This window comes from Oryx dammah, unplaced genomic scaffold, assembly GCF_014754425.2.
Source record: "Oryx dammah isolate SB20612 unplaced genomic scaffold, SCBI_Odam_1.1 HiC_scaffold_29, whole genome shotgun sequence".
NCBI classification, from domain to species: Eukaryota; Metazoa; Chordata; class Mammalia; order Artiodactyla; family Bovidae; genus Oryx; species Oryx dammah.
This window is the reverse complement of record NW_024070213.1, coordinates 33,630,471-33,654,948: the sequence shown is the minus strand read 5'-3', so window position 1 is coordinate 33,654,948 and position 24,478 is coordinate 33,630,471. Positions and strand designations below refer to the sequence as shown.

The 24,478-nt window shown below is 40.5% G+C and overlaps 1 protein-coding gene across 1 annotated transcript in view; it reads left to right on the top strand.

The window, feature by feature from the left end:
• Nucleotides 1–24,478, top strand: part of BCAT1 (branched chain amino acid transaminase 1) — an 82,796-nt gene that overhangs the window by 20,830 nt on the left and 37,488 nt on the right. Inside the window, exons 4-6 of the mRNA XM_040234576.1 lie at nt 78–188; nt 2,251–2,370; nt 24,175–24,338. Of these exons, the coding sequence (XP_040090510.1) occupies nt 78–188; nt 2,251–2,370; nt 24,175–24,338 (395 nt within the window). The remainder of the gene's footprint in view (nt 1–77; nt 189–2,250; nt 2,371–24,174; nt 24,339–24,478) is intronic.

Sequence of the window (24,478 nt, the reverse complement as noted above, 5' to 3'; positions counted from 1 at the left end):
AGAAAAGTCAGTTTTCAGAACATGGGGATTGTTTTCATTTATTTACCTTCTAACATTTATTTTTCTTTTATCTTCAGTTATTTGAAGGGTTGAAGGCATTTCGGGGAGTAGATAATAAAATTCGTCTGTTTCGGCCAAACCTCAACATGGATAGGATGTACCGATCTGCTATGAGGGCCACTTTGCCGGTATGTAAATTAGGAATTTCTCTTGTAATGGGTCACTGAGTTCCACTAAAGGAAACATTGCTGAGTATTTAGATCAGTATTTACTATAAATCATATGAGCACTAAAGTTATTTCTGGTCTGTTTTTTAATCAGTGAGGTAAAAATGCAAGAAGTAACCGTCTGGCACTTCCACAATCTATTTCTTTATGAGTGTCTGTGAGGATTTAATGTGTGTGTGGAAGATAATAGGACAAGGAAAAAATATGCCTCAGACTATATGAAATTGTAGTATGAAATATGTACTACACAGATAATTAGGGAGTTTTCCCTAATTGCTTAAGATGCTACTAATAAGTATGCAGTGATTTAATTAGTTGTTTTGACATTTTACCCCAAGTTTTATTAACTTTTTTTTTTTAAAAAGGATATAAAAATGTTTTCTCATAGCCACCGGTTCCTGACTATTCCATTGTTTGTTATGGAGCAGAATTCATTCTGAGGTGGGTTGGAAGACCCTAAGGTTCATGCCTAGGTAGGAGGTGACTTAGATTACTTTCATTCCCCGAGACGTGAGCAGGCTGCCTTTCTAAACTGGAAGAAGTCTTTTCTCCATTGAGGTATTTCGTTTGTCCCTGACCTTCACCTGAAGGTCTTCAGTTGAAGAAACCCAAGTGATGACTTTTTTTAGCCAGGCTCTTCCTTCTTCCTTTTTATTTTATTTTGGCTGTGAGGATTCTTCGCTGTGGCATGCAGGCTCAGTTGCCCCACAGCATGTGGGCATCTTAGGACCCCTGCCAGGGACTGAACCCACGTCTCCTACATTGGAAGGTGGGTTCTTAGCCACTGGACCACCAGGGAAGCCCTTGCTTCTTCCTTTTGGAACCCATGCTTTACCCACTTTCTTCAGGGGCCATCGTATAGTAGCAGAAGGAACATTCAGGTAATTTCTTTCAATTCAGTCCTTGTTCTACTCTTTACCCATTACGGACAAATCACTGGGAAATCCTTTTAAAAAAGGAGGACAGAAGAAAAGGGAAGTAACATTTACTGGACATCAACTCTGCCACAAACTGCGTTATGTGGTTTTACATTTGCATTTTTAATCGTAGCGGTGAGCCACTGCCAAGAAGGTATGCCTTGTAAATTTTAGCAGCACTTTTGCACAGATTAAAAAGCTCAAGCCCAGAGAGGTTAGATGACTTGCCTAAGCTCACACAGAATGAAGGGACAGGGTAAGCACTTTGATGTAAGTGTTTAAATCCCTAGTCAAGTTCTTTCCACTAAATCTTACCTCTAGACGGGAGTAACAGAAATCCTGTACTTGACAGGAGATGGTATGTCCCAGATGATTGGCAGTCCTGATTTCTGTAACGCTGCTACACTGCGATTGCTATTACAAGTTAGTACTTCAGTAGCCAAATCCTGATGTCATGAACTCTATTCATATGTGTTTCTGACTCATGTCTACCTTGAATAACCCATCACATCTCTCTGAAAGTATGTTTCTTTGCCCTGCCAAGTAAGTAGAAACTACTTATTTCATAAGCTGTCACCTATTTAGTACATAAAACCCTTTTTCACCTTCGTGAAATAAATTACTCTTTGCTTTTACCCATTTTCTTATTGTATCATTTGTCTCTTACTGATTTTCAGGTTATCTTAACGTTTTCCAGTTACTATCGTTTGTTGGTTATACTACCAAAAAACTTCACCCACTTTTTTTTATCTTTTGAAGATTATGTGGCTAATCTATCATTTCATCACAATTTGAGGAGGAAAAGTCACAGAAAAAATTGCTTGGTTTTATATTATTAGTTACAAATTTTTATTTATCTATTGGCTTACTTATATTTGGTACTTTTTTTTTTTGTCCCTACTACTTGGCTTTGCACAATCTTAGTTCCCTGACCAGGGATTGAACCTGGGTCACTGCAGGGAAAGCACCAAGTCCTAACCACTGGACCTCCAGGGATTTCCTTCTTAGTACTTTTTTTTTTAACAGTCAAAGCTCTCATGAGGATCATTTCTTACTGCTACAGTGGAAAAACGTTGCATTATTCATTGTGTTTTTCGTTCCTTCAGGCGTTTGACAAGAAAGAGCTTTTAGAGTGTATTCAGCAGCTTGTGAAATTGGATGAGGAATGGGTCCCCTACTCAACATCTGCGAGTCTATATATCCGTCCTACATTCATTGGAACTGAGGTGCAGACCGACTTCCTATTTCGGGGTACTTTGGTGGGCGATTATCATTGTTTATGCTTGTGTGAAACTTCTAGTACGTAGTTTGAAATAACCCCCCAGTAGCATCACTGATGCTCCTTTCCCTTGATCATTAAGACTGTAAACATTTTCTTTAAAGGGCCAGATAGTCAGTATTTTAAGCTTTGTGAGCCATATGGCTTCTGACACTACTCAGCGCTGCCACGTGGTACAAACACAGCCACAGCCACCGACATAAATGAGTAAAGCAAGGACCGAGGCTGTTTGCCTTTCCATAAGGCTAACCAAGTCTCCTCAGTTTACCAGGGTAATGCCTCCTATCTGGGTAGTTCTCCTCCAACACAAGAGTGGTCATGGTTTTGAAATTTGGAGGAGAGAGAGCTCTTGTTTTTTAATCTTCATTTTCTTGAAGTGTTGAGATTACTTGGTAAGGAATGGGAATGAAGGACATTCTTCTCCCATTGAAAATGTTGAAAATAAAGTTCACAATGGGTATCAAGGAAATACTTGAGAGCTAGAGAGACAGGTTTAAACCACATGGCTATAAGATCTCCCAGTCATCCAGTCTACTGGTTGGTGACCTTTCAAAGAAGGACATATTTGAAGTGACCATGGCCATCTGTGTGGGTGAGTGTGTGATATAAAATATAAAGAACTTGTCCCCGTCTCCTTCCGCTGCTGAGCAGCGTTAGCCCTATGGAGAATGGGTGATGTGAGGGGGGAGACTGACTGTAGATGGTGGATGAGGCAGGTGCGGTGTATGGAAAATGGGACAGGGCATTGCTGTAGTAGAGGCATTTTGCTCTCTCTCGGGTAATTGTATGGTTACCATGTTTCCAGTGGGTCATATGAATGTAAGCAATAGAGAAATATATAAGGCCAGAGGATAGCTACCTAAGTGGTCCTTTGGCATCCTTTTGATACCTTTTGAAAGACTGTTAAGCATCTGGATAATGAATTTCATAAACTGTAGTCTTCCTAATAACTGTTAAAGAATTGGAACAATTTAAAGAGTCATCTTCTCCTTAAGTTTCTGATATTTTAATATTATTGAATTTCAAAAGGGCTTCCCTGGTGGCTCAGATGGTAAAGCGTCTACCTGCAATGCAGGAGACCTGGGTTCGATCCCTGGGTTGGGAAGATCCCCTGGAAAAGGAAATGGCAACCCACTCCAGTAGGAAGAAGCAGTTTTTAAAATTTTCAAAGCACTACCTTCTAGTGATCTGGGGTGGTTTCCCATTAAGATCTGATTCTTCCAGTCTTCGTTTGTTGAGAGTTTTTGTCATAAATGGAGGCTGGGTTCTGTTGAATGTTTGTTCTAAATGTCTTGACATGATAATGTGGTTTTGTCCTTCATTCCATTATAATGTATTATATTAACTCATCTTTAGATGTTAAACTTGTATTCTTGGGCTAAATCCTACTTGATTATGGTGACTAATTCACATTATATTTTGCTGTATGCATTTTGCAAATATTTTGTTAAGGACTTTGTGTCAGTGCTTATGAAAGTTATTGGTCTATAGTTTTCTAATATACCTAGTTCAGTGATTTAGTCAAGTCTTTAGGCTCCTGAAATTCTGTAATATAGAGTTAGACAAGCTTTTAAGTCTGATTTTATACTCTGGCTGATACTCCCAATAATTCACTTTATTGATGGTCTTCAAATATTTTCATATGAATTACCCATATATTGTTTAAAATACACATATTTATACCAATCCCAAGATATTCCAGTTGAATATTCTGTTGCTCAACCAAATTTAAGAACCTCAGTGACAAAAATCCTGCCAAATAGTCCCATCCCATGGCACTCTATCAGCTCATATATTTGATCATACTTTGAATCTCAGAATCAAGAATTTTTAAATATCTGCTTTCCAAGTAGTAAGCTAAGAATTGAAAGAAAAAACTGATAGCATTTGATGTCAGCATTGTTTATGTTTGGTTGCTATGTTTCTATCAACTAGAATCTTCTAATTCATGGTACAGGCAGAAAAAAAGCAATCACCAGGCATTCAGAATGAACATATTACAAATAGCATTCAGTAAAGCAAATAGATTTAAACATTTGCAGACCACACAAATGTTGTATAGTTCAATCTGGTAATTATCACACATTGCCTTTCCATGGTATCTACATCTGATACATGAGATGAAGGCTAGAGGATTGGTTGGTGCCCATGGGTTCCAGGTCAGTGGGATTCTTCCATCTGGGATGACTAACTTCCTTGCCTTTTTATGTTACTTGGTTCTCTGATGGCTCTGTCTTGTCTCTGCCTTCACAGAATTGCAGGACCGCCTTTATATCTGTTATCTGGTATTTTGGTCTTATGTGTAGCATCTGGCTAACATCTGTCATTTCATCTTCTTTTCATGGTTATCTTAACTGATTAAGTGGGTCTTTTATCCAAGAGTTACTTTGAGTTGGGTAATTTTTAAAGTGATGTAACCACCAACTTTGTACTAGGTCTCTAGTCTCTGGTATGGCACTCACTTGTGTATAGAGAATATTCTGTATTCTTCAATAGACATATTTCTACTGGGCCCCAACTCAACCCAAATAATCTAAATCCATGGATCAAACACTCTGCTTTTAAATAAAGTCTCCAGAGATTTTTTAAAAACTTGCAATAGAATCGCCATCTCAAGTCTTGTTAAAGAATTAAAAATATGTCTAGCAGTCTTTAACACTTTATTTCCTCCAGGAACTGCAGACTGGTACCAAGGTGGAAATATTTTTATCTTTGAAAATTTCACTTCATCCTAAGGGCAGAAGTGTTGTTTTCACTTTCCTGAGCTGTGACATAGACTGTTATTAATTACTGCTTCTCACACTCAGTAAGGCTGACTCAGTGACCCCATGGACTGCAGCCTACCAGGCTCCTCCATCCATGGGATTTTCCAGGCAAGAGTACTGGAGTGGGGTGCCATTGCCTTCTCCGCAGTAAGGCTTAGTAGCTGCCATATAATCTGAGAGTAACTCTGACACCAACTTATGAAGTTCATTACATTTTCAAAGGTACTGTGCTTCTTTACATGTCTTATAATCAACAGTTTCTTCATTTTAAAAATTATTTTACCTAAGTCTGACTCTTTGTGACCCCATTGACTGTAGCCTGCCAGGGTCCTCTGTCCCTGGGATTTTCCAGGCAAGAATACTGGCGTGGGTAGCCATTCCCTTCTCCTGAGGATCTTTCTGACCCAGGGATCGAACCTGGGTCTCCTGTATTGCAGGCCGATTCTTTGCCATCTGAGCTACAGGAAAGTCCTAATACCTATGTACCAGTGTTTTTGTGTAATTCATCACGTCTTCCGGCCTTCTTTGATAATAATTGGATTCATTACTAAAATCCTTTGAGATTTAGGATGGTAATAAACAGAAGAGTGTTTATTGGGACATGTATTAATAACTAATTAATTAACTAATTAAATAGCCAGTGAGTAGAGATTGTTGAAAAAAATTTTTTTCTAAAGTTTACATTATTAAAAAAATATTGAACAGTATTACATAAGCTTTTTGTAAAATATAGAGACTAAAATCATTCATGATCCCAAACATATGCTGATATTAAAAGAGAATTTTGATGGCTCAGTGGTAAAAAAATCTTCCTGCCAATGCAGGAAACCTGGATTCAATCCCTGATCTGGGAAGATCCCAAAGCCTGTGCAGCACAACTGTTGAGCCCGTGCTCTGGAGCCCGGGAACCGCAACTGCTGAGCCCTAGTGCTGTGACTACTAAAGCGCGGGCACTCTAGAGCCCGTGTTCCACAACAGGAGAAGCCACCACAACTAGACAGGAAAAGTCCACATGGCAGCGAAGACCCAGCAGAACCAAAAATAAATTTTAAAAAAGAGAATTTCAGCATCATCTAACTCAGTATCTTCTGAAATATTTATAGGTAGTTAAAAACTTAAATAATTAAAAGCTGGAGCGTTTCAAACTGCTGCTGATTGTTAATTTGAAATTAGATAAAACCTGAAATCATATTTAAATTAAAAAAATTCATGGACCTGTCATTCTTTTCCTTTTATCACCTTGTAAAGTCTTTATATTCCATATATAATTTTACCTATAGTCATAACAATTTCCATGAAAAGGATTCCCTTTATTCATAGCCCTTGTTTATTTATGCTTATACATCTTATCATCTTTTGCTTGCACAATTAGCCTCTAAATGAAAGAATCTGAACAGATTTGAAAACTGGTTATCAGAGCAGTAATTTGTAATCATTCACTTGGGTTTTGTCCATACTTTTAATGTATTCTTTTGCAGTCCTTTTTGAGATTATATATGTATCTCATTCTGCTGTTATAAACCACCTTAAAATCTTACTTGCATAACTGTTAACATGTTTTGTATTAACAGCCCCCTTTTTAGTATCTTCAAATCTCAATTATCTGTTTTTAGAGATACAGCTTGTTTGCATTGATTTTGGTCTGTGATGATCAGCTTGCTATTATCAGGCCACTCCCCCATATACTTTTGAGGCTATTCTTGTTCTTTCAGCATTATCACAGGAGATGATAGCCATTTGTTATTCTCTTTATTTTTACTTTGAAGTGTTGGTGCACTTAGTTAATAATGATACCCTTCAGTTCATACCACTTACCATTTTGGGGCAGAATGTGACCATCTCTTTGGTTTTTTTATTCCCTTTTCTATCCCTTCTTTCAGTCTCTGGAAATTATTCTCATGTATTGAATGAACATTCTTTGGGTTTATATGTGTTTTAAGTGTCTCTTATTACCTTGCTGCTGCTGCTAAGTCGATTCAGTCGTGTCCAACTCTGTGCAACCCCATAGACGGCAGCCCACCAGGCTCCCCGGTCCCTGGGATTCTCCAGGCAAAAACACTGGAGTGGGTTGCCATTTCCTTCTCCAAGGCATGAAAGTGAAAAGTAAAAGTGAAGTTGCTCAGTCGTGTCCGACTCTTAACAACCCCATGGACTACAGCCCACCAGGCTCCTCCGTCCTCGGGATTTTCCAGGCAAGAGTACTGGAGTGGGGTGCCATTGCCTTCTCTGTCTTATTATCTTGGACCCCCATAATTAAAATTTATATAAATGGTTTTGTCCCACACACCTCACTGTGTCTCTTAATGTTTTCCCTCCACGCTATGTTTCTCATTTCTATCCAGGTTATTATGTATAGGTCCAGTCCATCACCTTTTTTTAAAAATGTTTTATTTTGTATTGGGCTGTAGCCAATTAACAAACAATGTTGTAATAGTTTTAGGTGAACAGCAAAGGGACTCAGCCGTATATATACATGTATCCATTCTCCCGCAAACTCCCCTCCCATCTAGGCTGCCACATAACATTGAGCAGAGTTCCATGTGTTATACAGCAGGTCACTGGTGGTTATCCATTTAAATATAGCAGTGCTCAGATGTCCACCCCTAACTGTCCCTTTCTCCCATCTTCCCCCCGGCAACCAGAAGTTCTTTCTCAAAGTCTGTGAATCTGTTTCTGTTTTTTCAAAATGGACTTTCAGTAAGTTCATTTATATTACTTCTTTTCAGATTTCACATAATAAGGATCTTATACGATATTTCTCCTTCTGTCTGACTTAGTTCACTCAGAATGATACTCTCTGGGTCCATCCACGTTGCTGCAAACTTCTTTCTTTCTCCCTCTCCACACACACACACACACACACAACCCACATCTTTATCCATTCCTCTGTCATTTATCCATTCCATGGGCATTTAGGTTGCTTCCATGTCTTGGTTATTGTAAGCAGTGCTGCAGTGAACACTGGGGTGCATGTATATTTTGGGGTCATATTTTTCTTTGGATAGATGCCCTGGAGTGGGATATCAGGGTCATATGATAAGTCTATTTTTATTTTTTTAAGGAGCTTCCATTCTGTTCTCCCTAGTGACTGTACCTGGAGAAGGCAATGGCAGCCCACTCCAGTGTTCTTGCCTGGAGAATCCCAGGGACAGAGGAGCCTAGTGGGCTGCCATCTGTGGGGTCGCACAGAGTCGGAGACGACTGAAGCGACTTAGCAGCAGCAGCAGCAGCAGTGGCTGTACCAGTTTACATCCCCACCAAAAGTGGAGAAGGGTTCCCTTCTCTCCACACCCATTCCAGCATTATTTGCGGACTTTCATGATAGCCATTCTGGCTGGTGTAAGGTGATATCTCATTTTAGTTTTGATTTGTATTTCTCAAATAACTAGCAATGTTAAGCATCTTTTCATGTACCTACTGGCCATCTGTATGTCTTCTTTGGAGAAATGTCTGTTGAGGTCTTCTGCCCATTTGTCCACTGGGTTGTTTGTTTTGGTGCTGTTAAGTGTCACGAGCTGTTTGTAAATTTTGGAGACTAATCCCAATGGTCATATCATTTGCAAATATTTTCTCCCAATCTGTGGGTTGTCTTTTTGTTTTGTGTTTCCTTTGCTGTGCAAAAGCTTTTGTGTTTAAGTAGGTCCCTTTTGTTTATTTTTGGTTTTATTTCCATTATTCTGGGAGAGACAGTCCATGACTTCTAACTCTATTGAGTTCCCCATGCTGGACATGTACTACATTTTGTCCTAGTTTCTTACTGGAATTTCACTTCCCTGTCCCCTTATATGATACTGCAATGAGCAGTTTGAAAATACATAACTTAGGGAATTGCCGAAAGAGTTACCATTTCCCTGAAAGATACCCTAGGCTCATCTTACTTTTCAATCTCAAGAAAGTCCTGCCTCCTTTCGTTCAGGGAAATCCTGGTTCTCTGATGAAACACAGTGGTCCAGTCTGCTGTCATATCCATCCCCTGACATTGTGAAGCTCTCCTGAGTGCTGGGCGCTACGCGTAGGGCTCTCCTTGCACAAATTGACAGCAGCCCATGAGGAGGTGCCGTTGGCATCGCTTTAGAGATGAAGAAACTGAGCCTACCCAGGTGAAACCAGAACCCCTTTGCTCTGTTCTGCAGCATCCCTTATGGGCTGGTCTTGGAATGCGGTGCTAAGCAAAACCACCTCCCTCAGTGTCTCATGGAGTTGTGGAGTGTCAGATCCATGAATGAATGTATTGGTAGATGGAGGTCACTTTTGTGAAGAAGTGGGGGTGTGATTCTATAAGAGTGCTTATGGAAATGTAACTCAGATGGGACTAATAATTTCTTTCCTTTTTTTTTTTTTTCTTTTCTTTGGTAGCTTATTTTGACAAGCATGACAATGCCAATCTCCACTTTAACCCTGCACCCCATCTTTTTTTAAATTATTTCTTTATTTTTGGCTGTCCTGGGTCTTTCTTGCTTCATGGGCTTTTCTCTACTTGCAGCACACAGGCTTCTCGTTGCCTGGCTTCTGCAGAGAATGGCTCTGGAGCACAGGCTCAATGGTTGTGGCACAACAGGCTTAGGTGCTCTGAGGCATGTGGGATTTTCCTGGATCGGGATTGAACCTGTGTGTCCTGCATTGGCAGACAGATGCTTTACCACTGAGCCACCAGGGAAGCGCCCCCCTGCCCCCCATCTTATAATAATGTTAAGTCTGCCTTTGTGTCTGTTTTGTTTCCTTCCCTGAGCTCTCAGCTTTCTTGCTCTCAATTATATTTGACAAAAATCACTGCAGATTTTCTATATTGTACTGTGTATTTTACAGTATGTAACATGTATCCAATAACACAGATGTACAGTCACGCTAAGTCTAAATTTCATTCACAATGCTTCTGAGTTTAAGAGTATCAATTTTCACATGCAAGTTGCCAGTGTATTTCTGGAATTTTAAGCGGGGAGGGATTTGAGGGAAGGAAAACCTGGGTCAAAAATTAAAATAGTATCAAAAGTATACAATGGAAAGAAAGTTTCCTTCCTACTCTCATTCTGATCCAGAGTCCACTGTTCACCTTCTTCTAAGCAATTCCTGTTGCCAGTTTTCTCATATCCTTCTAGAGATATATATTGATAAATATACACACCCATACCTGCTTACATGTGTTTGTACGTTAAGTATTAGCCTTCTTTTTTATAAGATGGCAGTAATTCTTTCTTCAGTTTTTGCCAGTAATCAAGATTTTTAAAAACTACACGAAACACACTGACTCCCCCCCACCCTGCCCCCACCCCCACACACGCAAGGTTTTAAAAGATAAAAATGAAGATCTGAGGACCCAACATCCTGTTAAGATTAGAATATGGCTAGGACACTTGACACTCTTTTAAATCTTTTCCTGTCACCTCTCCTCCCCTCCCCAGTACAGTCAGGCACCCATCCCTACTCCCCTGGGGCCAAATGTCTACAAATGGACATTTGAGTTATTTCCAACTGTTCTAAATAAAGCTGTTGTGCACATCTCTGAATGTATCTTATGGTGGACATACATACATACATACTTCTCTTCAGTGTTAACCTCAGAGATGAATTGCTGGGCCAAAGGTGATATTCATACACACATATAATTATATATGATATATAAAAATATATATATATCTTTACTAAATACTGCCAGTTTTTTAAAGTGTTTGTACCATTTCACTCCCACCAGCAATGTATGAAAGTTCCATTTGCCTCATATTTATGCTAACATTGGTGTTATCTTAGTAATTTTGACCATTCAGTGGCCTTATCTCTGGGGTTTTAATTTTCTCTTCTCTGAGGCCAAATTATGTTGAGTACCTTTTCATATACTGACTGTCAGAAATCCTTTTATGAAGTGCCTTTAGGCGTCTTTTACCGTTAAAGTTTGTCCACTTTTTGCTCTCATTTTCTTAACTGTAAGCTATTTCATTGTACATTATGCCATACTTAGTTGAATACAGGATGCCATAAATTCTGAGGCAGCACTGTTTTATGCACTGATATGGAAAGACATTGCCAATTACACCATGGCACAGCACTTTTCTAGATAGTGCTGAGTGATTTGTGAATGAGTCATACCTGTCTCTCATTTTTGAAATGCATATTATTTTCTGAGAAAATCTGTAGTTTCTCCTGCCATCAGATGCAGTGTTCCACTTGTGACAGGCATATTTATTTTTACATGTAAGAAATAACAAAAGCTAACAGCATTATCTTATGGGTTTCTGCTGACCATAGGTCCCATTAGAAGACTTGGTTGTTGCTTTGCAAGAAAATATTGAATTGCACTTGTTTAACATTAATATTTTACTAGCATGTGAGATGAGTGCAATTGTGTGGTAGTTTCCAGATGTTCAAGCTGGTTTTAGAAAAGGCAGAGGAACCAGAGATCAAATTGCCAACATCCGCTGGATCATCGAAAAAGCGAGAGAGTTCCAGAAAAACATCGATTTCTGCTTTATTGACTATGCCAAAGCCTTTGTGTGGATCACAATAAACTGTGGGAAATTCTGAAAGAGATGGGCATACCAGACCACCTGACCTGCCTCTTGCGAAACTTGTATGCAGGTCAGGAAGCAACACTTAGAACTGGACATGGAACAACAGACTGGTTCCAAATAGGAAATGGAGTACGTCAAGGCTGTGTATTGTCACCCTGCTTATTTAACTTCTATGCAGAGTACATCATGAGAAACGCTGGGATGGAGGAAGCACAAGCTGGAATCAAGAGGGGAGAAATATCAATATCATTGCCAGGAGAAATATCAATAATCTCAGATATGCAGATGACACCACCCTTATGGCAGAAAGTGAAGAGGAACTAAAAAGCCTCTTGATGAAAGTGAAAGAGGAGAGTGAAAAAGTTGCCTTAAAGCTCAACACTCAGAAAACTAAGATCATGGCATCTGGTCCCATCACTTCATGGGAAATAGATGGGGAAACAGTGTAAACAGTGTTAGACTTTATTTTGGGGGGCTCCAAAATCACTGCAGATGGTGACTGCAACCATGAAATTAAAAGATGCTTACTCCTTGGAAGAAAAGTTATGACCAACCTAGATAGCATATTGAAAAGCAGAGACATTACTTTGCCAACAAAGGTCCATCTAGTCAAGGCTATGGTTTTTCCTGTGGTCATGTATGGATGTGAGAGTTGGACTATAAAGCAAGCTGAGCGCCAAAGAATTGATGCTTTTGAACTGTGGTGTTGGAGAAGACTGTTGAGAGTCCCTTGGACTGCAAGGTGATCCAACCAATCCATTCTAAAGGAGATCAGTCCTGGGTGTTCTTTGGAAGGAATGATGCTAAAGCTGAAACTCCAGTACTTTGGCTACCTCATGTGAAGAGTTGACTCATTGGAAAAGACTCTGATGCTGGGAGGGATTGGGGGCAGGAGGAGAAGGGGACGACAGAGGATGAGATGGCTGGATGGCATCATGGACTCGATGGACGTGAGTCTGCGTGAACTCCGGGAGTTGGTGATGAACAGGGAGGCCTGGCGTTCTGTGATTCATGGGGTCACAAAGAGTCGGACATGACTGAGCGACTGAACTGAACTGAACTGAACATTAATACGCATATTTGTTTCACTAATACCAAATACATGTCCCATTCCTGTTTTGCCTCTTTCTTTGTAGTAATTTTTTGGTGCTAAACCAGATGCAGTTTTTTGAAGACATTCTATATGCCCTATTCAACATTTGTAGCCTCACCAATGCCCATAGACTGTTGGAACTGCCATCAGTATGAACAGCTATTTCTAAGTCTGAACAACTTTCCCGTGATTGCTGCTTCGCCAATAGTAATTATAAAATGCTGTGCCCAGATTTCGGACACATTAAGTGTGAAAAAGTAGACATCTTAGAACCTGTGAAAGAGTGGTGTCATTTATATAACCAGTGTCCTGCTGATCGACCATTATGTTGTCAATATAACAGACGTAAGAACTGTAATTAATTGATATAGTGTGCAGCATAGGAAAAATTGAATTTGGACCTTTAAAAAGCGCAGACTTTCTTTACAGCATTTATGCTATAGACGCATCCCCTAGTGCACATAGAGACAGACATTCAAGGATATTCATTACAACTCACACAATTTGCTTAGATTTTTATAAGAGTAAGAGGAAAGATGTCCAGTTTTGCTTTGGGGCTATTACTGCTGGTTAGTGACCATTTGTTGGGATGAGGGGACGTGAAGGAGAGGATTTTATTTGTTGGAGTGACGATGGGTAGAGTCAAGAGTTCAGTCTTGGACGTGGGAATTTCAGCCAGTGATATCAAGCTGGTGGGTGGATACACCAGACTGGAACTCAGGAGAGATTTGGGAGTTTAAATGCTGCATTTTTATCTTTAGTATAAAATGCCTTTACAGTCTGGGGCTTGGATGAGGTTATCAAGGAAATAGCTGTAGAGAGAGATGAAAAGAAGGCAAGGAATGAGATCTGAGGCAGGCCAGCATGTAGAGAAAGGGAAAGGAAGAGCAATCGGCTAAGGGGTCTGGGAAGTAGCAGCCTGGAAAGTAGAAAGAAAAACAAGAGGGCTTGGTGTCCTGTGCCAAATGAAGAACATGGAGACGCAGTGAACTGTGGCGAATCCCACCCATAGGACCAGTGCCATGAAACCCAAGACCTGACTATTGGATTTGACAACGTGGAGTCCTTGGTGATCTTAAACATCTTTCAGTGGGGTAGTGGGACTGGAAGCCTGAATGTCATGGACTCCATAGAGGATGAGAGGAGGGAGGTTGTGATTATGAGTATGCATTAATCTTGGGAGGAATTCTGCGCTGCAGTGCAACAGAGATGGGTGGGTACTTGGCAGTGGGGTGGGTGATAAAGGGAGAGAGTTTTTTTGAGACTGGAGGTGAGATGGCGTGTTTCTAAGCTGATGTCAATGATCTAGAAGGAAGAGGACACTGATCAAAGAGTCACAAGGTTTCCCCAGTCCTACTTCTGTCATGCATCTACTTCTGAAGGTGACAGTGTCAGCAGGCAGTGCCATGCACAGGATGGAGGGGCATCCAGGTACCCCCGCCTTGCTCCTCGGCCTGTGGTTCTCCACCTGACGTTCATGTCACTGAGAGGGCTCTTTCGTGAGTGTGGCATCCTCCCTCCTTCATCAGCCAAATCACCGGCTGAGACTACTGCAGTTGCCAGCTCCCTTTGTTGGTCTTACCTGTTGCTCTGCTCCAAGCCCAGTGCCTTGCTTGGCCCAGTCCACTGAACCAATCTGGATGGAATCCCGCTGACCACGTCTGAGCACTGAGGCTAGGCCAGTGAGGGGACCCTGGTTCTGAGGCGATACCATCCTGTGGCATTTTCCTGGCATCCAGAGAAAGGGCTGGCAGACATTTTCTGTTAAAGGCCAGATGTGTGTGTACATGCTGAGTGTTTTCAGCTGTGTCCAATTCTTTGTGACCCCATGGACCGTGGCCTGCCAGGTTCTTCTGTTCATGGGGTTCTCCAGGCAAGAATACTGGAGTGGGTTACCATGCTCTCCTCCAGACCTTCCTGACCCAGGGCTTGAACCCACGTCTCTTGATGTCTCCTGCATTGGTGGGTGGGTTCTTTACCACTAGCGCCACCTGGGGAGCCAGGTAGTTAAATATTTTTGGCTTTGCGTTCCTTGCAACTATTTACCTCTGCCTTTGTAGCAAAAAAACAGCACTAGGCCGCATGAGAATGAAAGAATGTGTTTAGTGAAACTTAAAAACAAAACTGGCAGCAGGCTGAAATGTACTGACCCTTGATCCTGAGTTACTTTAGAAGGGAAATGAAGCATGGCTTTCCTAAGAGTGATTCATTTTGGCTCTCCCTGGGTACTTCCTCATCCCATATTCTTAACCATTTGCTTAATAATTCATGCTGAAATTTCTATTTATGTTTCACATTTACCAACCTATATTTTCCAAATTGTCAGTACAGGAATCCTTGTCTTTTTTCCAAGGACCGACGCATTCTCCACAGTTCGGACACTGAGTGTTGACTAGTTCATTGCTCAGATCTACAATCATTTTAATGTCGTCTGAATGTCCTGTAAATTGGTACATGTTGAATTTATTTACCATTATTACTATTATTATGTATTATTTATTTTAAAATAGTAAAAATTGGTATTTATTGGATGCATAAAAAAGATCAGACCCTGGGAACTTTCAACAGATATCTAATTTAATCCTTACTCTAACCCGGTGAGCTATTAGTATATTATCACTGCCTTTACATAATATTAGATTGTAAAGTGTTCTTCTAGTCTTTCTCACCTGAACTTTAATTTTCTTTTAACTGTGCTTTTCTTTTTTAAATTTTAACATCATTTTTATTGAAAAAATTAAAAAAAAAAAGAGCTGAGTGGTTAGCCTGTCTAATGTTAAATGTATATTGTCTTTCTATTTGAACAGGACTGAGAAACAAACTCAGCCCTGTCACCTACCTGTTTTATAGCAGGTCTCAGAAAATTCTCGGCTTTTGTTTTCCCCATGATATTCTTTCAGTGTCTATATGTTAACTACCCATTAGTCTGAAGGCCAGCACTAAAGGAAATCAAGCAGGAGACAGGAACGTTTTCTCTATGGCATCAACTCAACAGATAAGGATTAACATCAGCTTTCTTTAAATAAAATCATTCAAATTTCCTAAGTAGTTTTCTAGGTTGGTTTCATAGCCCTTTTCCATAAATGTCTTATTAAGATGGCCAACAGTTCAACCGATGTCTAGTCAGTACCTGGTATAATAAACAACAGAGGATGCTTTGTGTAGGGGGCAAAGAAGGCCTGCACTTCATGGAATGCACAGATGCCTGAGTGGTGGAGAATTAAATAGCCAGTTGTAAGAAAGTGTGGTGGGTATTTTGTCTACATTTTAGGAAGTGCTGGATGCTGTAATACCATGTAAGACACGTACCTAGGCTTGTAACTGGAACTCATTTCCTCAAGTGACAGTTAGATGACATTTAAATAGAGGTCGAAGGGTTTGTGTTACCTAGAGGGGATGTTTCGATCGGTTTGTATTGCCACAGAAAGTGAAAGTGTTAGTCGTCCGACTCTTTGAAACCCTCTGGACTGTAGTCCGCCAGGCTCCTCTGTCCATGGAATTCTCCAGGCGAGAATACTGGTGGAGAGGGTTGCCATTTCCTCCTCCAGGGGATCTTCCCAACTCAGGGACTGAACCCACATCTCCCTCATTGTGGGCAGATTCTTTACTACCTGAGCCACAGGGAAGCCTGCTGCCACAACAGAATTTCAAAGATGAAGCACTTGGGATCTTAGTTTCCCAACCAGGTATCAAATACTTGCCCCCTGCACTGGAAGTGTGGAGTCTTAATCACTGGACCACCACAGAAGGCCCACAGATTAGGTGCCTTAAACACCAGAATTCATTTTCTCAGTTTTGGAGGCTGAAGTCCATAGTCCAAGTGTGAACAGGGTTGGTCTCTGGTGATGCCACACTTCCTCGCTTATAGGTGTCCACTTTGTCACTCTATAATGGGAGGTCGCAGGGCACATATGCTCTGGTGTCTTTTCTTATAAGGATAACAGGACTACCCAGGGGGCCCAGTAAAGAATCCATCTGCCAGTGCAAGAGACACAAGAGACTTGGATATGATCTGTGGGTCAAGAACATCCCCTGGAGGAGAAAATGGCAACCCACTCCAGTATTCTTGCCTGGAAAATTCCATGGACAGAGGAGCCTGGAGAGCTACAATTCATGGGGTGGCAAAGAGTCAGACACGACTGAACACGCACAGAGTCCCACAATCCCAACAGGATTGGGATGCCAGCCTTTTGACCTCATTTAACTTTACCTCCTTTAAAGCTTTATCTCCAAATACATTCACATCGGGGGTTAGGCCTTCTACCTATATGTTTTGAGTAGGAAAGCAAGGAGGAATCCTAAAAGATTCCATATGGTTTGAGCAGAGGATGCATAGAATATGAAAGTGTGGTGAAGGCTGAGGGTGGAAGGAAGGTCTGGTTTGAACTCTCTTCACATTAGGAAATCTCGAGAATTTCACTGATTTATTTATTTATTTTTCCCCCCCTCTCTCAAATTCTGATATCAAAAAAAGATTTCTGGACTAAGAGTAGAGGGATGTCCAGAGCTTAATAATGAAAACTCTGGGTGAATCACTTGAGCCTCAGTTTCTTTAACTTAGAAATATTCCTGGATTGTTGGATTTTCTGAGATAATGGCTATGGCATGTCTTGGCAGCCTGAAAGTACCGTGTAATATTTGAGGGTTGCTAATTATTATTTTAATCTTAAATCAGACCAGCTAGTTTTCCTATAAACACATTCCATGACTTTGGTGTCCCTCCCCTATGTGACTCACACTGAAACCCTAAATGGGTCACTGGTCAGTCCCGTGTTTCTTACAGCATCCCCTTAGTTCATTGTTCTTGTTGTTGTTTTCTAAGATAGAAACTTAACAAAAAAAGTTAATTAACCAACTTGGCTGCATTGGATCTTAGTTGAGGCCGATGGGGACTTTTCATGGCGGCAGATGGGCTCTAGTTGGGGTGTGAGGGTTTAGTTGCCCCACACATCTGGGATCTTAGTTCCCCAACCAGGGACCAAACCCGTGTTCCCTGCATTGCAAAGTGGATTCTTAACCACCTGTCTACTAGGGATCCCCGTTCAGTATTCTTTGTCATTTTCCCCGCTAATCTTTTTTAAGAACTGGCAGAATTCTTTTTTTTTTTTTAATTAGTCTACTCTTTGGATCAAAAAAATAATTTGGAGCACCCTAAAAATTTCTTTTTGAAAAATGTTCCCCAATTATTTCTAATTATATTTTTTCTTCTGCCCCTTAACTGCCTTGCCCAGCAAAATCGTTCTCAAGCCTCTGCATGGCAGCAGTGCTTCTCTGCCTTCCAGGCCAAAACATGGACTATTAAGTAGAACGTGGACTATTAAGTGAATGTACATTTCTGAATGCCCGCTGCAGATGGATCACCCTAGAAGTCCTGCCTTTCTATAAAGTAATTTTCTAAGTGACACAGAAGTCATTTCTACTGTGAAATGTCTTTATTTTCCATCATACTTAATTGTCCTGTTATTTTGTGCAAAATGTACCCACATTTAATGCTCATATATATATTTATTTGTTATTTGTGGGGAATAACTTAAAAGAGTATATATTTTAACATATCAGAATTTCAACTTCAAAGTCAGTGTGGTCCTTTGAGACATTATAAACTTTGCATCTGAAATTTTGTATTTCTCATTTTCCGAGGGATTTCTTAAAAGCTCCTTTCAGTTCTTTTATGTATTGAAATAATCCAAGAAACTAGTAGAGGAGAATTTTTTAAAATCAATCAAAATAAGACAGTGAAACTGGTCTACATAACTTATCAGCTGTTACTATCCATATTTTTCTTTATGTATATGGCTTTTATTTTATTTCAACCAGAATCCTGATCTTGTGATCATAGAAAGTTGTTCATTGCCATTTGATTAATATTATGCTATCATAAACTACTCTTTACTGTAGGGATAGTGAAGAATTTAAATTGCTTTCCTGGAAAGAGGAACAAATGCTGAGGGGACAAACAGATCCAATCACCAAGTTCCCTTCCTGATCCCAAAAGTTACATTTTACTTACTCTCACTTATGAAACAGTGTGATCATTTTCAGTAAAGTCACAGTTCTTTCCATGGAAAGATATTTGACATAAATAATTATTTAAGGATGAAGGTGACACCAGTACTTAAAGTGCTTGCAAAATATGAATTGACTTTGCTTAAATTTCAGAAATAAAAGTTAGTACACATAAGCACATTTTCTCTCAGCATTGAAAAATTCTAGTCTATAATCTACCTGCTTGCTAAGAATGGTGGTGGTGGTTTAATCCCTTAGTCATGTCCAACTCTTTGCGACCTTATGGACTGTATAGCCCACTAGGCTTCTCTGTCCATGGGATTTCCCAGGCATGAATACTGGAATGGGATAAAGATATTGTTTAAAGATTTTTATCAAGATATTCTTCTCTAGAAATAGATTTAATGTGTTATTCTGTTTTTCATCTGTTTTCTCTCTACTGCCACCTAGTGGATTAAATGCAAGTTTACCTGTCAATTAAAATCAAGGGAAGGAAATGAATAACATGAAATTTATCCATGATGATGAGTTATTGTTACTTTTTTTAGTAGAGTGTAGGTTGCAAAAAATACAAGAGTGAAAAAAGTCCAGGCATTCATGTTATATCAGTAATAAAATGCCTATCAGCTTATCCATAAATAAGGTATTTTATTTAGAACATTAGAAGCTAGGTAAATTATTGATACTGTGTCCTGCGTATTGTATTTCTAAATTATGTTGAGAAGCTTAATTCCTTAGTACAATGGTCAATAATTTTTTTTTTAATGTAAAGCTTCAAAGCCCCTCTGATATGAAGTGTACTTACTTAACTGACAGGTAAATAAAAATGCAGAGATAAGATAGTCAATTTTTATCAAAGTTGGGAAGAAAGGCAGATACGTGTGTTATTCTGGGAATTTCTTTTTCCAAATAATGAAACCAATAAAAGCAAATGGAGTTTAAGTCTCCTCATTCTTTGTAGGGGTGACCTTTTCAGCCTCCACTAAAGAACAAACCCAAATGAGCAAAAAAAAACAAAAAAACAAAAAAAACCCAAAACCTGTTGTTACTTGCTGGCTGTTTGGCTGAAAGTTTTCACTATTGTCTCAGGTCCAGAGGATTTGTTAACAAAATAAGCCACGCGTTATATACAAATAAACAATGCAAATATTTCTTGGAGAGCAATAGAACATACATCACCAAATTGGATTTGCCAACATCTGTACTTAAACAGCACTGGGAAATCTCGAGTGACAGCAGCCTGGAGTTCCAATTAGGAAAAGTTCCCAGGCAGCGTGTCCACTTTGTGGGTGAGACTTCAAAGATTCCATTGCTCCCACTTATAATCCCAGGATGCAAACTGATAGATCCTGATCAGTTCAGTACAGTTCAGTCGCTCAGTCGTGTCCAACACTTTGAGACACCAAGGACTGCAGCACCCCAGGCTTCCCTGTCCATCGCCAATTCCCAGAGCTTGCTCGTAAACTCATGTCTATCGAGTCAGTGATGCTATCCAACCATCTCATCCTGTGTCATTCCCTCCTCCTGCCTCCAATCTTTCCCAGCATCAGAGTCTTTTCCAGTGAGTCAGTTCTTCGCATCAGGTGGCCAAAGTATTGGAGCTTCAGCTTCAGCATCAGTCCTTCCAATGAATATTCAGGATTGATTTCCTTTAGGATTGACTGATTGGATCTCCTTGCAATCTAAAGGACTCTCAAGAATTTTCTCCAACACCACAGTTCAAAAGCATCAATTCTTCAGTGCTCAGCTTTCTTTATGGTCCAGCTCTCACATTCATACATGACTACTGGAAAAGCCATAGCTTTGGCTAGACGGACCTTTGTCGGCAAAGTAATGTCTCTGCTTTTTAATATGCTGTCTAGGTTGGTCATAACTTTCCTTCCAAAGAGTAAGCGTCTTTTAATTTCATGGCTGCAGTCACCATCTGCAGTGATTTTGGAGCCCAAGAAAATAAAGTCTGTCACTGTTTCCATCGTTTCTCCATCTATTTGCCATGAAGTGATGGGACCGGATGCCATGATCTTAGTTTTCTAAATGTTGAGTTGTAACAGCCAGCTTTTTCACTCTTCTCTTTCATCAAGAGACTCTTCCCTTTCTGCCATAAGAGTGGTGTCATCTGCATATCTAAGGTTACTGATAAATCATCATCAATCTGCCAGCAAAACTGCAGCAATGGTTCAGTTCAGTTCAGTCGCTCAGTCGTGTCCGACTCTTTGTGACCCCATGAATCGCAGCACGCCAGGCCTCCCTGTCCATCACCATCTCCCGGAGTTCACTCAGACTCATGTCCATCAAGTCAGTGATGCCATCCAGCCATCTCATCCTGGGTCGTCCCCTTCTCCTCCTGCCCCCAATCCCTCCCAGCATCAGAGTCTTTTCAAATGAGTCAACTCGTCACATGAGGTAGCCAAAGTACTGGAGTTTCAGCTTTAGCATCAGTCCTTCCAAAGAACACCCAGGACTAATCTCCTTCAGAATGGACTGGTTGGATCTCCTTGCAGTCCCAGGGACTCTCAAGAGTCTTCTCCAACACCACAGTTCAAACGCATCAATTCTTCTGCGCTCAGCCTCCTTCACAGTCCAACTCTCACATCCATATGTGACCACTGGAAAAACCATAGCCTTGACTAAGACAGACCTTAGTTGGCAAAGTAATGTCTCTGCTTTTGAATATACTATCTAGGTTGGTCATAACTTTTCTTCCAAGGAGTAAGCGTCTTTTAATTTCATGGTTGCAGTCACCATCTGCAGTGATTTTGGAGCCCCCCAAAAATAAAGTCTGACACTGTTTCCCCATCTATTTGCCATGAAGTGATGGGACCAGATGCCATGATCTTCGTTTTCTGAATGTTGAGCTTAAGCCAACTTTTTCACTCTCCTCTTTCACTTTCATCAAGAGGCTTTTTAGCTCCTCTTCACTTTCTGCCATAATGGTATTATGTTAATTCTTTACAATGCTGTTTCCTTTTTTGGAGATGGAAATGACAACCGACTTCAGTAGGCTTGCCTGGAGAATCCCATGGACAAAGGAACCTGGTGGGCTACAGAGGCTAAAAGGACTGAGCAACTGACACTTGCTTTGTTACGCAAATCTTGGAATGTTACTAAGTCCTAGGAGTGGTAGGCCAGACCTCCTCAGGGGACTTGACCAATTCCAGGATCTGCTCCCTGTCTGTCTATTGTGTTTCTCTTCTAACACTCACGGCAGGTGTGGCTGACACCCACAGCAGTAGTCAGGGCTGGATCCATGTAGGTTATAAGCAAGGTCGGAGGCCTGCTCTGCTTTGTCTCTGAAGGCTAAACAAGACTATTTAATTTCCCTAACACTGATTCATTTCTTTGTCTTTTTTTTTTTTTTTAATTTGAACTTTTTATTTTGCATGGGAGTATAGCCTATTAACAATGTTGTGACAGTTTCAGGTGGACAGCAAAGCGACTCAGCCATACATAGACGTGTGTCCATTGTCCCCCAAACTCCGCTCCCATCCAGGCTGCCACATAACATTGAGCAGAGTTCCCTGTGCTATACTTTAAATCCTTGTTGAATACAGTTGCGTGTTCTTGTCAATCCTAAACATGCAAGCTATCCTTTCACCCCATCCTTCCCCCATGGCAACCATAAGTTCATTATTTAAGTCTGTGAACTGACTCATTTCCTTAACTTGGTATCTGTCGCTCTTTATCCATTTCCTCTGGGGCCAGCCAAGCCCTGTGTGACCCTCAGGTTCACACGCTGTGTGAATGGACTCAGGTTCCCATTTCGTAAGCCTCTCTGGTGGCATCAGAATGTGCATATACAAACACATTGTATCAGGCTTACACATCTTTTGCCTACCTGATTCTTCATCTGGGCATAAGTAGTGGGTGAGGCTCCTTGAGCTAACAGGTGGCAGAAGAGATTTAATTGAAATTCAGAAAAAAAAATATATCCCCAGGCTCACTTTTAGCTAGTTTCATTAAATATTACAAAAGTCACGAATTGGCTAAATTTGAGTCTTCTCTCATTATTTTCACACCAGATTGCTACCCCATCCAGGCAGACTAGGCTTCTTTTTTGAAGACTCAATGTATGTATTCTATTGTCCAAGATTTAATATAATAGTCTTAATTTGTTTCCTTACCTGCGTGGCCTATAACTGTACAGGATAGCCCAGCAACCTTTAATGCCTTTAGAATATGTGGCCCTCAAACCTTTTTAGTTTCTCAGTTTTCCTGTTTATTTATTATTATTATTTTTTTTTTGGATATTTATTTATTTATTTATTTTTAAAAAATTTTAAGTCTTTTTTATTTTTTTCTTTATTTTTTTTTTAATTTATTTTTTATTTTACTTTACAATGCTGTATTGGTTTTGCCATACATTGACATGAATCCACCACGGGTGTACATGCGTTCCCAAACATGAACCCCCCTCCCACCCCCCTCCCCACAACATCTCTCTGGGTCAGTTTTCCTGTTTAAAAACCAACTGAGAGTAATTACTTTTGTGCTGAAGAAATTTATGATTGCATGGTTGGCTTGTGATTTTCTCAGTGTTTGTGGGGAAGGTCGTTTTCTCTCTTTGTCATTCCTAATACGAATTCCTGAGTCCTTCGTCCTGTGTCTTTTGGTGGGCAGGGGCCCGGGTGGCGGGGATTTGTCTTGTCTGATGTCTTTGCTTCTAGTGAAGCTACAGTTTTGGTGTCTGTTATCTGTCACAGTTGGATATGCTAATGGCACTTTCTCCAGCCCAAGTCTGCTGGCACCAGAATGTTCTGAACGAAGTAGAAGGGCAAGTTAGAGAAGCAGATGTTAGGTTTAACCCCCCAAAACTGAAATCATGTCTAGGTTCTTTCCTTTTTCAGTTCCCAATCAGTGCAATCCTGAAAGGTGTTATATGGCTAGTTGTCAAAAGTATATGGCTAGTTGACAATGTACTGGTCTTCCCAGGTGGCTCATTGGTAAAGAATCTGCTGCCAATGCAGGTGCCCCAGGAGACGTGGGTTCGATCGCTGGGTCAGGAAGGTCCCCTGGAGGAGGAAATGGCAACCCTCTCCAGTATTCTTGCCTGGGATAATCCCATGTACAGAGGAGCCTGGTGAGCTACTGTCCATGAGGTCGCAAAGAGTCAGACAGGACAGAGCAACTGAGCATGCACAAAAAACCTACTAATAAAACAATAGACAAATTTGCCTTTCCTTTAAAATCGTAACTGAAAGCAAAGCAAAATGGAACCAAGTCTTGGTGTTCTCTTCGTAGAAGACCATCAGGCTTTGTGTAACTCAGCTTCAGAAGTAGCAGTGGTCATCTGTGGCTTCTGGGAGATGTTGCAGGTCTGCTCTAGACTTTGAGACTGGCATCTGCCTTTTAGATTAACAGTTGTGTGTACTTTTACTATATTCCAGCCTTCTCTGGGAGTCAAGAAGCCGACTAAAGCCCTGCTCTTTGTAATCTTGAGCCCAGTGGGACCTTATTTTTCCAGTGGAAGCTTTAATCCTGTGTCCCTGTGGGCCAACCCGAAGTATGTAAGAGCCTGGAAAGGTGGGACCGGAGACTGCAAGATGGGAGGGTAAGTTGGTCTGTGTTTCTGTCTAAAGGATAGAGTCCCTTGTGACCATTTAGTTATGACCATTTCACTTCAATACAAATATATATATATTAGTATTCACACTGGAATGTTCATTTTTATTTCGTGTTTAGCCTTCAGTG